Consider the following 14,955-nt stretch of genomic DNA (forward strand, 5'->3'; position numbering starts at 1 on the left):
CGAGCCTTCCCTAGAGAGGACGCGTCGTAGCCGCCATTTTGGAGAACGCGTCGAGGCCGCCATTTTGGAGAACGCGGATGCCATCTCGACACTGATCTATATACTAACTGGATAGCTGATACCTATTTTTTTTTATGCGAATGAGTCGAGCCTTCCATCGAGAGGACGCATCGTAGTCGCCATTTTGGAGAACGCGGACGCAGCACAATTTCTTACGAATTAGTGACGTTTTGCTTTCATTACACTGAGAAAATAAAAGCTGGTTTACTCATAGAAAAATGCGTCGACAAAATCCTCAGTGCATTTTGGAGAACGCGGACGCCATTTTGGAGAACGCGGACACAGCAGAATTTCTCACGAATTAGTAACGTTTTGCTTCCGTTACACTGAGAAAAAAAAAGGATGGTTGTTTCAAAGAAAAATGTGTCGACAAAATCCTCAGTGCATTTTGGGGAACGCGGACGCCATTTTGGAGAACGCGGACGCAGCAGAATTTCTCACGAATTAGTGACGTTTTGCTTCCGTTAGACTGAGAAAAAAAAAGGATGGTTGTTTCAAAGAAAAATGCGTCAACAAAATCCTCAGTGCATTTCGGAGAACGCGGACGCCATTTTGGAGAACGCGGACGCAGCAGAATTTCTCACGAATTAGTGACGTTTTCCTTCCATTAGACTGAGAAAAAAAAAATAGTTGACTCAAAGAAAAATGCGACAACAAAATCATGTGGTCAAATACATTCGAAGAAATTTTAGATTGAGTAATCAAAATTCGATTAAATCAAGATTATCAATTTATCATATTAGGTAAGTGATTGTTTCTTGAAATTATATGTGGTTCAGGCAACAATACGTATTTGGTTCAGTCAACTGATTATTTCTTTTAATCTTGCGCGACTTGTTTAGCCACGGATGTTATTTGGCCTTTGTTTTGTTAGTTTTTTGCGAATTACTCCTCTCTGTTAAATGTTTGTTCGACATTGCTGTCAGCACCTGCAACGATTATGTCGGAAGCGTCTGGAAGATTTATCACTTCTCGTTCCTTAATCGTAATCGCCGAAGACTCGTCTGGCCTTTGCATCTACAATTTAATTTAAAAACATTATTATGAACAAATGGAGGCGTGGAAAACCATTTCATACCTTTGTACTCGACATTTGTCGGCCGTGGGACCCGCTCATGTCAATAGGCAGCATTTTTCTTGAGCTAGCTTGTTTCTCTGGATGGCGTTAGAAATTTTTCTTTAGACTTATGTCAGTTCAATTTGAATAACAAAGGATATTAATTTATTAACGTACTTACGCGTCTGGTTGCTTCGCTTTTGGGAAACTTGCTCGCTCGCTTGCTGGGAAATTGGCCTCTCGGGTTCCTCCTACGAAAAGAAAATGAAAAGTCTTTGAATTCCTGTTAAGGCGATATGAAACTGACGTCAAAAGTATCTTCTTTATGAAATTTCTCTTAACTGGATGTACCGAAACGCTTCAAACTTCACAAAGTGAATATGGATGCTATAAGGAAGGTCTTGACACCCATATGATTTAATTTTTTTCATTTGTTTATTGATAGTTTCAACATTTAAAAAAAATGAAATTTCATGAGTGTCAGGACCTTTCTTATAGTCTCCATATTCATGTTGTACAGTTTGAATCCATTTGGTAAATCCAGTTCGGAGAAAAGTTTCATGAAAGGTTGATCTTTCAGAAGCGATTTTCACAACTCCTTAAGGTAATGAGAAAGTGACATAAAAAATGTCTTTTTTGTGAAATTTCTCCTAACTGGTTGTACCGAATCGTTTCAAACTCTACCACGGGAATATGGAGGCCCTAAAGTAGGTCCTGAAACTCATAAAATTTCATTTTTGATTAAAAATTTATTTATTTATCATGGACTAGAAACAACATGGAGTGGCCCTTGCAGGTTTTCGATGTTTTACGCTTCTTGGAGGCTCAGAATCGAAAATGAAGTGTTTCAAGACCTAGCTCGAACAATTTAGATTACCATAGAAATGGAATATTACAGAGTCAGATGGGAAAACATGGAAAATACTTTAATGAACGATTGCAAGAGAATGTCGGCTTGCCCAGTGGGTAACGCGTGTTATTAGGGCAAAAATGTAGTTGTAGCTAAACGTCACAGATGGCGATGCCGGTCCATTAGGGTATCAAAAATCATAAATCCACGAGATTTCGACAGGTTTACATCAATCTCTTCATCATTACTTTACCGAAATGACATATGGAACGCTTCATTTCGTATAATTCTCAACGTAGACTGTAAAAGTCTTCAACATAAATATAAATGTCGGTAACGCGACGCGCCATCTCATGTTGCCACTTGAGTATTCGTAATGACGTTTCCACCAAAAAGGGCATAGATGAATTTTAATTTATCGCCCTCGATTAAATTTCTCAGCGCCTTTCATATCATATTTATTATCAGATACCAGTAATTATTACCTCTCGTGTGGGACTCTCTTCGTCATGTTCGCAGCAAGTGCCGCAAAAGTGGAATTTCGGCATGTGACGTCCTCGATTCATATCATATTTATTACCAATGGTATCAGCAATTATTACCTCTCGTGCTGGACTCTCTTCGTCATGTTCGCAGCAACTGCCGCAAACGTCGAATTTCGGCATGGGTCGTCCTCGATTCATATCATATTTATTATCAATGGTATCAGCAATTATTACCTCTCGTGCTGGACTCTCTTCATGTTCGCAGCAAGTGCCGCAAACGTCGAATTTCGGCATGTGACGTCCTCGATTCATATCATATTTATTACCAATGGTATCAGCAATTATTACCTCTCGTGCGGGACTCTCTTCGTCATGTTCGCAGCAAGTGCCGCAAACGTCGAATTTCGGCATGTGACGTCCTCGATTCATATCATATTTATTACCAATGGTATCAGCAATTATTACCTCTCGTGCGGGACTCTCTTCGTCATGTTCGCAGCAAGTGCCGCAAACGTCGAATTTCGGCATGTGACGTCCTCGATTCATATCATATTTATTACCAATGGTATCAGCAATTATTACCTCTCGTGCGGGACTCTCTTCGTCATGTTCGCAGCAAGTGCCGCAAACGTCGAATTTTGGCATGGGACGTCCTCGATAAAATTGTCCATCTACGCCACGAATTAATCCTTCCGTCAATTGAATGGTTTCAGGACCCCATTGATTCAAGAAGTGTCCTAATCTCATGACTCGTTGCTGAGGAGTTGTTATCGTGTGGCTCCCTCCGCAGTATCGGTTGCAGAGATGATCTCTAAATCGTGAAAAAATTATACAAGAAAAATATGAATTAATTATATTAACCCTTTCGTTACCGTGGACGAGATATCTCGCGACCCAATACTGGCCGATCAACGCTTTTGACGAGATATCTCGCGATTCGGTAGTAGCGGATTAACGCTTTTGACGATAATCTAGCTTTCTAGCACCAATATTTTGACATTCTAGATGAATATATTTTATAACTAATTCTATTCGTATAGCTAAAAGGAAGAAATAAATACAGCTACTACCGGATCGCGAGATATCTCGTCAAAAGCGTTGATCGGCCAGTATCGGGTCGCGAGATATCTCGTCAAAAGCGTTAATCGGCCAGTATTGGGTCGCGAGATATCTCGTCCAAGGTAACGAAAGGGTTAACCCTGGACGCACCTTGGTGACCTCCTGGGGGTGTCTTCCCTGATGGCCTTCAGCTTCTTCATCTCTTCTCGCATGGCTGCCTCGAAGTGTAGCAGATTTCTACTGTGTGGAAGTTTCTTCTGCTGCTTTCTGACTCTGAGATCGAAAAAGACCCAATAAACACAAAGTAGCGGAACTCACGTTTCATATACAGGATTTGTCTTAAAAGTAATGTCAGTGATTTAATTGTGAAGCGACTATACGTCGCAGCGCGCTCGCATTGGTTGGGATAGGTGAAGCGGGAAGTCAGTTGTTGAACGCGCGGTCGCTCATTGTCAGTCGTCTCCGACCACCCGGAGGGTAAGGACAGGTTTTTCCGTGCAACGCGTTTTCGTCTCCCGTGCATGCCATAATGCAGCACTCGTTGGAACAAAGGATTGCCATCAAGTTTTGGGTGTAACTCGGTAAGTCCGCAGTGGAAACTTTTCCTATGATAAAGACGGCCTCTGGTGATGATCGTTTGTCGGAACGTCAAGTCTACCGGTGGCACAAGACCTTTTTAGAAGGCCGTGAAGAGGTCAGCGATGAAGCCCGTGCTGGACGGCCATCAACAACCACCACGGACGAAAATCTGACGCATGTGAGAGAACTTTTAAACTCAGACCGTAGTTTGAGTGTTCGTAAGTGGCACAGACATTAAACATTCCAAAAAGTACCGTTCACGAGATTGTGACAAACAATTTGCAGATGCGAAAAGTGTGCGCGAAGCTGGTGCCCAAAGTGTTAAGGGCGCTCACCACTCCAGCGATTTTGCAGGGCCTCACGGGGACAACGATTCCGAACGTATTTCTAAACCGATCGAGCTTAACGAGTGCTCATATCGAAGATGAAATGTTGACCTGTGTTTATATGGGAGCGATTTTCGATAAGTGGTCATTTTCATATAAAAAAGTGCAATGACATAATTTCAATGCCCTTTTCCCTAGGAAGGAGGTGCTCGATCGAAAATCGCTCCCATATATACACACGTCAACATTTTATCTTTAAAACGAGCACTCGTTGAGCTCGATCGGTTGAGAAATACGCTCAAAATCGTTGTCCCCGTGGAGCAACTTTTTCAGGATTTTCAAGTTTCTCGCGAGGAATTTGGGCATTCCTTAGCAACCGTTGCCGCCGACTCTAGGCGGAGCGTCCAACTTGCGTGTGCGTGCGGCCGAGGGTCACACACGTTTCGGCGCCTAGTCCAGAGGCGTCTAGCCGTTGTGTGAGTTGTATACGTGCAAAATACACACACATTTTTCGCCCGTTGCTAAACACTGCCCATTATGCGTCGCGTCTCCCTCATCCGAGCGAGAAAGTACGTTTTGGTTACCTCCCACCGAATTCGATGCTAATGCCATCTAGCGGTGGAAGTCATCGTCCCCACTTTGGTGGTGAACGCCGTTAACAGACGACCATAAATCCCGCCGAGTTGAAACGTGCCAGGAACTTTGGGACTTGTGTGAAAGTGACCCCCACTTTCTAGACAATGTCATTACAGGTGAGGAGTCTTGGGTGTTTGAATACGATGCCGAAACAAAAAAGCAAAGTGCAGAGTGGCACACGTCGGCGTCCCCTCGCCCCAAGAAGGCCAGAATGAGCAAGTCAGAAGTCAAGACCATGGTCATTGTGTTCTTCGATGTTAGGGGGATCGTCCACCATGAGTTTGTACCACATGGTGCAACCGTCAACGCCAAATTCTACGTGGAAGTGCGCAAGAGACTCAATCGAAGGGTTCATCGCATCCGGCCCGACATAACTCCCATGAAAGGTCATCATTTCGGGACAGTTGACAACGTCAAAGCGGCTTGCACCAGGGCTCTAAAGGACATTCCGGAGGAGGCCTACCGTGCCGCCTTCGATGCTTGGAAATCTCGCTGGAAGCGATGTATCGACGCAGAAGGAGCCTATTTTCAAACCTTTTAATGTGTTGTACCGATCTGATCTATACATTTTTTTTTTAAATCGACTCTCTGGCATTATGTTTCGGATTCTTTTCGGCATAAGAAATGTATACAGAAAATGACCGAATTAAGAAGTGACTGAAGCAAGACATTTCTATTCACGAATCGATTCCTTTTGACATAACAAATGAATGCAGAGAAGGGCCCATGCATAGGATGCCGGATGTTGAGGTCTCAAAAATCGGTTTTTCGCGAATATTTGAAAAAGACGCGCACCTACGGAAAAGTGCTTACAATAAATGTTGGAGAGCATTAAATTCTCTATGAAAAAGTTCCTCTTCAATTTTGTTGTAAACTCAATCGTTACGGATTAAAGCTAAGTAAAACTCACGCTCGAATCGAGGCATCAAAGTATCTCGTATTAGTGTTACCTTGCAATTTCACCTAACTTTCCTCCGTAACGATTCGATTTATGACAAAATCGAAAAGAACCTTTTTCGTGGAGAATTCAAAGCTCTTTAACTTTTATTGGAAGCATTTCTCCGTATGTGCACGTGTTTTCAAAATATCCGCGAAAACCCGAATTTCGCCATCTTGACCAGAGAAAAATTGTCCCAGTACTCTAGATAAAAGCACATTTTAACACTTATTCCTTATGTCAAAAGAAAGTGTTTGATAAGGATGTCTAGCTTCGATCACCTTTCATCTAAATACAATATTCTTTAGCCTACTTGTCCAATTCGTAGATCAGGTACGGCTTCATGCTTTTCGTGCAGGGCATGGGCTCTGGGTGATGACCCACAGTCTCTCTCATCTTCATAACCACGTTTTTGTCACACGACAAACACTGGACGTCCCTGGCGAAGTAGATCGGAGGGTCAGAGTTAATCATAAAATCCCGAAGAAGATCTGTAATTCACCTGAGCATCTTTTTCGTCCCCGCAGCTTCGTTTTCTTGCTTCAGTTCCGAGAGCGCCTTCAGCTTCGTCTGCAAGGCCTTCAGCTTCTCGTCAACGAATTCCTTGAAAGGTGAGATTTCGACCTTGTCGAGTTTCCCTTCGACCTCACGTTGGACCTCATCCAAAGCTTGCTGCCAAATGGACTCTTGTTGGCTCAACTTTCCGATGGCGTCTTCAAGGCCTCGAGCGAGGTCGTCACATGCAGCGTCGAAGCGGTCATAAGATACCTGTATAAACAATCATTTTCACGAACAAACTAATTAAAAATTATTCCTCACGTGTTCATAGAAGATGCCGAAGACCTTTCTTTTGACCGCCTGGGCATCGGCTTTGTCAGCAAGTGCGTCTTCAAGGTCCTCCTTATCCGCCTTGATGGTCTTCAAGAGCTCGATCTGCTCCAGCAAGGCCTAGCTCGAGCGATACAGAAAATTATTATTAATAATTCATGCTAATGCAGGAAATTTAATATTGAAACTTTGGGGCAAGCTGAAAATTAGGGAATTCACGTTCGAGTTGGTATCCCTGGATTCTCTCTCTTCGACGACCTTCTTCAGGGTTTCGCTCATGTTTTCTACGTCCGCTTGAAGAGTCTGCAATTTTCCAGTCATCTCGCTGATTTCCGCTTCTCCGACACCTGCTGCAGGTCCATTATTCTCCATCAGCACACCTACGTCCTTTTCAAGGCCGACGATTCTTTCGTTTAAGACATTCATGGCGTCGCCGTACATTGTTTCCACGTTTTGGATGGCTTCGATGCATTTCGACATTTCAGCTTCTTCCGTTTCCGGGGGCTGATCGATTCCTGGACCTTCTGGGGCTTTTGATTTTGATTTCTGTCCCTGATCTTCAGAAATGTTTTCAGGACTCGATGCAAGCGTCGCCTTCGAAGGAGCAGCTGGACCTGCGCCTAAACTCCGGGTTAAAAATAATTAATATCAAGAGTTTCAATAACTAACCTTTAAGGTGAAGTGAAATCCTCTTTCAAATCAGTTGATTCGAATACAACACTTTTTTAAGGGTATTAGACCAAACTGTCCGAAACTTTGATACATCACTCCTGATCATCTAAGAATTGTCTTGACACATTCAAAATTTGGATTTTTGGAAATAATTTCTTAACTTAGCCTAGACCAGAACCAAAATGGCGTCGAACTTTCATATTTTGATCGATATCCAATTATTCAGGGCTCTAATATGAGAGACGAAAGCGTCAGGACAATTTACACGACAATTTAGAACATTTTGATAATCGAGAAACTCGGATTTGAACGGGATAAAGGGAAAAAAAGTGTCTTATGTGCTTCTATGCTAAAACGATGGGAATACGAGGTTTCGGAGTGATAATTTCGTTGACACGGAAATCACAGATGGCGCAGGGGGTCCCTCAGCAGTCAATTAGAGCCTCAGAAAGCATGAATCCGGAGGATTTCTGGAGTTTTACTTCGATTTCATTATAATTATTGTACGAAAACGACAGGTGGAGTATGCTACTTGGAACAATACCCAATGTAATTTGACACAGCTGTCAATATATAAACGAACGTCGGCAACGTAGGTATTTAGAAAAATCTTCTTCATCGACGTTGATCAAGTTCCTCGACGTGTTTCACTTCACCTTAAAGTCCACAATTTATCAGTAATTAATTATTAAACCCCACAATTGATCAATAATTGATTTTTAAATTTCAGAATTTTTCAGTAATTAATCATTAAACTCCTCAAATGATCAATAATTGATTTTGAAATTTCAGAATTTTTCAGTAATTAATTTTTAAATCTCAGAATTTTCCAGTAATAGTCTTAAAGTCCACTATTTTGCAGTAAATAGTCTTAAAGTCCTCTATTTTGCAGTAATTAATCTTGAAACTCCATAATTTTCCAGTAATTAATCTCTTAACTCTGAAATTTTCCAATAATTATCCTTTGAACTCCACAACTTTCCAGTAATTAAGCTCCACAATTATTCCAATAATCGATCATTAAACTCCACAATTTTTAGACCTACCTGTTTGATTCTGCTCGACTTTCTTCTCCAAATTCTGCAAACACTTCTGCATCTCACCCATGTCCTTCTTCAGGGTCGCAATGTCTGTGCGAAATTCGTCGAATACTGAATAAAAAATTAAGTTAAACAAATTAAACGAACGCGAGGACATATATTAGAAAGAGAATGATGATATTCTTACTCGTTAGCCTGCGACCACCGGCGCCATTTTCACCAGCAACAGGTGGATTCGATTTCCCAGCTGAAGTAGGTGCTCCTCTACCTTCAGATTTTTCCCCAGATTTCCCAGAACTAGTTTGAGCTTTTCCAGGACCAGATTCACCTCCTGGAGCCTTTTTACCGCCCCCAGTTTCATCAGTTTTGGAAGCCCCAACTTCTGTGGTTTTTCCAGCTCCTTTTTTATTGGATTTCCCAGCTCCTCCAGTTTCTCCAGACTTTCCAGCTGCTTCAGTTTCTTCAGTTGTATCGTTTCTTCCACTTTGATCACCTTGCTGTCCATCTGCACCTCCATCTTGATTACCACGTGGTGTCGGGTTCTCTTCAACACCGCTTTGCATCTGCTCAACTCCTTCCGTCAGGTACGAAACAGTCATTTCTATGTCCGTTAATCTCTGCTCCAGAGCTTCTAGACTCTCGGAGGTGTCACCAGCTCCCACTTCAAGTTTATCGCTTTTTATCAGCTCTTGCAGCATCCCCATCAACTGGAATAGTCGCGGAATTCTAGTTAGGTCTTCAGGATTGTTGCATCCGTAAGATTTGTGCCTGCCCAGCTTGGGCCACCGCCTCCAACCACGCAATAGACACTCTACAGAAACTACAAAATCGGGCCCTTAGACAATTCGCACAGGCACCTTGGTATGTCAGAAACTCGACTGTTCACAGAGACCTCCAAATCCCATCAATAGCAACCCACATAAAAAACTAACAGCGAGCACATTCCAGTCAATCCGAAACCACTCAAATGCGACCCTTACTCACGCCACAAACTACAGCCCACCACATCCATACAAGCACAAAAGACCCAAAATGCCCCTTGCCTGACACAAAACACCCTCTGACCAACTAGGCTCCCCCCGACACACCTAAACCCTTCACTTGCGCTCAACAACAGCCAAAGCATAAAACGCTGTCGCCGCCCTCTTCCCGCTCATCCACAAAAAATCAAAACTCTCCATAAAAAACAAACTCCTTCTCTACACCTCGATCATCCACCCCATCATGACCTACGCCTGCCTAGCTTGGGCCACCGCCTCTAACCACGCAATAGACACCCTACAGAAACTACAAAATCGGGCCCTTAGACAAATCGCACAGGCACCTTGGTATGTCAGAAACTCGACTATTCACAGAGACCTCCAAATCCCATCAATAGCAACCCACATAAAAAACTAACAACGAGCACATTCCAGTCAATCCAAAACCACCCAAACGCGACCCTTACTCACGCCACAAACTACAGCCCACCACATCCACACAAGCATAAAAGACCCAAAATGCCCCTAGCCTGACACGAAACACCCAATGACCAACCAGGCTCCTCCCCGACACACCTAAACCCCTCACTTGCGCTCTTACTCACGCCACAAACTACAGCCCACCACATCCACACAAGGACAAAAGACCCAAAATGCCCCTAGCCTGACACAAAACACCCCCTGACCAACCAGGCTCCCCCCGACACACCTAAACCCCCAGCATAACGCATCTTCAACACATCTCCCCCCCTCAAACAATCACAACTCATTACAGCAACCCCCACACACCCTCATTTCAGGAGGAAAGGACCAACCGTCCGATACTCCATATATCAAGAGTCAAGAGACAAGAAAAGGACTCTTTACATACACCTCAGCGCTCTCTACATCGCAAGCTCTTGTACCGACAACCACCGTTCTTTCAGGGTACTCTCAAATTAAAGTTATTATTATTCTTGGACCCTTAGTCCAAGTCTCTTTCCATTTCCTTATATTCTGTAGGTACCTCCGCGTGCCACACACGGAGTCCTACGGAGCCGCGTGAGAGAGAGACGTGTGAGACTTTGAACGTTCAGCCAAACCGTGAAATGGCCCGATGTGTGACCGACATTTTTGTTGTTTATGGCACGTGCTATTGGAATTTAAATCGTCAGGCAAGGGGTTAAGTCCCGGTGGATGCGACAAGGATCACTTGTTTTTCGTTCCTTCACCTTTTCCATACTCTGCTCGGTCGCGTCCAGTCGCTTGTTGATGTTGATGACGTGCCACATGTCTGTTAATGGGTCTGATGCATTCTTCTTAATCCGTTCGATCATATCCGAGTTGTTCGCCAGCTCTTCTAAGGCGTGGAACTGCTGCTGCAACTTGCTGACCTGAAACGCATTCAATCATCAGTTTCTGACTACACTGATAAAAATCCATATGATAAGCGCTGACTACACTGATAAAAATCGATGAGAATTTATATACACTTTTACAAATATCCAGCGTTAACATTTCTTAATAAAGAAATCCTATTTTAAAATGATCTACAGAAAAGCGATGGTTGGAAATGTTCTACTCTGGAAACAACAAACTTGGTTTATTTTTATTAATACAGGAATAACATAGTATAAAAACATGAAAAATAACAATAATTCAAGTAAGTTTGTTGTTATAGGGTGGGACTCAAATAGTCCCACCGTGCATATTCACGCATTAAAAAGGTGGGGCACTTTTAATACCACCGTGCCTCAAAGAGTTAACTAGTCCTACCAGAAAAATCCCTGAAATATCCCCTGAAAAGATCATGCTTAAAAAAGACATAATCTACTGACTGTATCCTCGAACTTCTTGAAAGTCAACGCCGATGGAGTTGCTCCATCAATGACTGGTTCCACAAAGATGACCGATTGAAGCTCCCCATCCGACCCAGCTCCCAATTGTTGCTTCACACCTTTAGTCTTCTTGGCCACCGTCGCGTCTAGGAAAAGAAACATGTTCTGTGAATGTCTATAATTAAAAATAATCAATGAACCCTTTCATTACGGCAGTTTGGTCCGCCACTGAACACGACACTGAAAGGGTGCACATTGCGCTTCGGCAGTCTTCGGTGTTTGAACTTACGTCTTCCACCTGAACAATGTCTCCTTGACTGCCTTTTGTACGTACACTTTTCTAAGTGTTAAATAACACCTGGTTTATCGTATGATCCCATTATTAAATTTCCAAATAAAGGTCTAACCTTGAACTTTTAAGAAATTAAAAGGTACCCCAATAGCTGTCTTCTCATCTCACCTCCATGGCCAAACTGTGTTACGTATGTTCAAAATGTCCTTTTAGGATGATTAACCCTTTGCAAATTTCTCTGATGGGAGTACCAGCTAGTCGGAGTAAATTTAGCACATGACGCACATCTCCATGCGGCAAAAAAATAATTTCCTCCGCCATTTGAGGGATAAATGACATCATGCCGCCAGACTGGCGGCATCGACTTCTACGACGACTTGTAATGCCGCCATTGTGGCAGTATCGATCACAAAGGGTTAATCCAATTCGGGTCAATAGAATCTGCAGATATGGCAGAATTTGTTACCAACTAAAGTCGGCGCTCGTACAATGGCGGACATGAATGCCTCCCCTGCAGATACGGCATCGCCTATGCAGGATGGGAAGGCATTGATGTCTCCCAGTGTACGTACGTAGAAACTCAAGTCGTAACATAGGTCGAAATGTAAATGTCGTTACTGACATTTGTACTCATATTGACGTACAATGGCGGATATGAATGTCTCCCCTGCAGATACGGCATCGCCTGTGCAGGATGGGAAGGCATTGATGTCTCCCAGTGTACAATGGCGGACGTGAATGTCTCCCCTGCAGATACGGCATCGCCTGTGCAGGATGGGAAGGCATTGATGTCTCCCAGTGTACGTATGTAGAAACTCAAGTAGTAACATAGGTTGAAATGTAAATGTCGTTACCGACATTTGTACTCATATTGACGTACAATGGCGGACATAAATGCCTCCCCTGCAGATACGGCATCGCCTGTGCAGGATAGGAGGGCATTGATGTCTCCCAGTGTACACAAAGGTCGTCGCATGTGTACCGATTATAGTTGGCGCTTGTAACGAAAGGGTTTAGATGCTGAAGAGGGTCTTTCACCTTGATCCTTTCCCGCTCCTCGAGCAGTCGTAGGAGCACTGGCAGCAGGTTTCCCACCTTTGGCTCCTTTCGAACCTCCTCAACACACGAATAACATTTTAAATACATTAAGCATTTCCTGAAGAGCTGGGAGTATTTTATTTCACTTCAAAGCACCTTCCGTGAAAACATCGACGACCAGGTCATCGTCACCCTGGATCCTTTGACTTATTTTCCCAGAACCGTCGATGATGCTGTACTCGTGTAGCTGAAGACTCGGTCCCGACTTCAAGGACTCCACCATGGTCTAATAATTTATTAAGAACAGGGCGGAACTTATTTAAATCATTTTATTGAAATGACGATTAAAATCAACGATTTTAATCAACGGGTTAAAGTGACGATTTAAAATCAGCGATTTTAATCAGCGGATCAAAATGACGATTAATATCAGCGGGTCGAAAGGACGATTAATATCAGCGATTTTATTCAACTGATTAAAATGACGAGTGAAATCCGCAATTTTAATCAATTCGTTAAAATGACGATTAAAACCGGCGATTTTAATCGACTGGTTAAAATGACGATTAAAATGAGGGATTTTAATCAACAGATTACAATGACAATTAATATCAGTGATTTTAATCAACCGGTTAAAATGACGATAAGCATCAGCAATTTTAATCAATGGGTTAAAATGACGATTAAAATTAGCGATTTTAATGAACAGGTTAAAATGACGATTAAAATCAGCGATTTTAATCATCGATTTTAATTAACTGAAATTAATTAGTTTTCAATCACCGATTTTACTTAATTGATTTCAATCATTTTTAAATCATCGATTGTAATTATTAGATTTTTATTTTCTTTAAATCATCGATTTTCTGAATTTATTGAAATCGCGACTAAAACCATTGATTTTTTAATCAGTCTGAGTACTATACAGGGCAATTATATTGGAAAGCTAAAAGTTAAACGTAGCTTAACTTTTTTGACGTTTAACCCTTATCACTCCAAAAATATTAGAAGAGTATTAGAAGTTGACAGTATTACTAAAGGTTGGAGTGATAAGGGTTAAATAGAATAATTAATTCATTTGCTTTCTGGTCACCCTGTTTATATTCCTAATAATTGAAAGTTCGGTAATTTTGTTACGGTAATTTTTTAGTAATGTCGGGTTAACGTAATCTTTTAAACGCGAAGGTGATTTAAATAATTAAGATATTTAAAAAAATCAGCTATATTTAATTTTTTATTAGGTTAGTGTTATAATAAATCATGAATTTTGTCAACCCTGATTAAACCTTTGGGTGCTAAGTACTTTCGTCGTATGGGCGAATTTCGTCAGGGCGTGCTAGCGATATTCGACCAAACGTCGGACGCACATATGCGTCGACAGCGCTCAAAGGCTTAAGTGAAGGCTCAATTAAATTTTCTAATTTGAAGAAACTTTTTCACGCTTACTTTGATGCGATTTGCGTCCTCTCCGCGATATTCCACCTTCGTTGAACGAAGGTTGATCTGCCGGAGGAGGACGTGAAGGAAATTGTGGAGGATGTTGAGGTTGACTGCACCCACCTAGAATCTCAAGATCGTAATGTTAATAAATACTTTATGGAATTGTATTTATGAATTATGAATAAATATGCTATCGAATATTTATTCATCAATTGTGAATAAATATGCTATCGAATTTTTATTTATCAACTGTCTATAAATATCACATGGAATTTCTATTCATGAGTCTAATACTTTCTTGTCTATTAATTTAATTTGATTGCATCTACATGGAATCTCAAAGTCGCCGCGCGAGTAAATATTTTATGGAATTTCTATTTGTCAAGTATGAAGAAGTATTATATGAAATTTCTATTTAATAATCTAATCTTTTTCTGTTCCTTAATGTCATTTAACTGCGTTTACTTGGGATTTTAAGATCGCAGCATAAATAAATATTCTCCGGAATTTGTGCTTTTGAATTTAAAATTTATTTGTTTACTAATTGGCAACAATAACATAAAACAGTACCTCAGGAGTGCCCAGGGCGAGGTCTAACATTTGAGGTAAGGAAACCTGAAGAGCATCCGCAGAAGATGAAGCTGGAGCATTTTGTGATTTCGCTCCTTTGGTAGCCATCCTGAATCAAGATTTCTTCTTTCCGGCTTCGATTAATATCATCTAGACATAGTTGTCTAAAAATGACCGGATATCTGTCCCTGAAAAATTAATAAAAAATCAAAAAATAACAGTGACACTCCGTGACCCTAAAGACGCGAGAGAAATGAGGCTCTCTTCAAGGCGATGCACTATGTAAAGC

General features: G+C 41.8%; 1 protein-coding gene across 1 annotated transcript; it reads right to left on the reverse strand.

Annotated features, from left to right (window-relative positions):
- Positions 1–945: 945 nt before the first annotated feature.
- On the reverse strand, positions 946–14,803 carry LOC105694713. The gene is made up of 15 exons (XM_023432884.1): positions 14,667–14,803; positions 14,103–14,216; positions 12,813–12,942; positions 12,657–12,731; positions 11,327–11,472; positions 10,721–10,882; positions 8,717–9,236; positions 8,536–8,640; positions 7,037–7,431; positions 6,833–6,937; positions 6,492–6,757; positions 6,303–6,428; positions 3,662–3,784; positions 2,570–3,263; positions 946–1,077 (listed from the first exon to the last, which is right to left on the reverse strand). Exons 1-15 carry the CDS (start codon positions 14,772–14,774, stop codon positions 946–948), a joined length of 3,201 nt encoding a protein of 1,066 aa, XP_023288652.1. The 5' UTR covers positions 14,775–14,803.
- Positions 14,804–14,955: the final 152 nt, after the last annotated feature.

The sequence above is a fragment of the Orussus abietinus genome, unplaced genomic scaffold, assembly GCF_000612105.2.
Source record: "Orussus abietinus isolate OABI.00-Male unplaced genomic scaffold, Oabi_2.0 scaffold457, whole genome shotgun sequence".
Lineage (NCBI taxonomy): Eukaryota > Metazoa > Arthropoda > Insecta > Hymenoptera > Orussidae > Orussus > Orussus abietinus.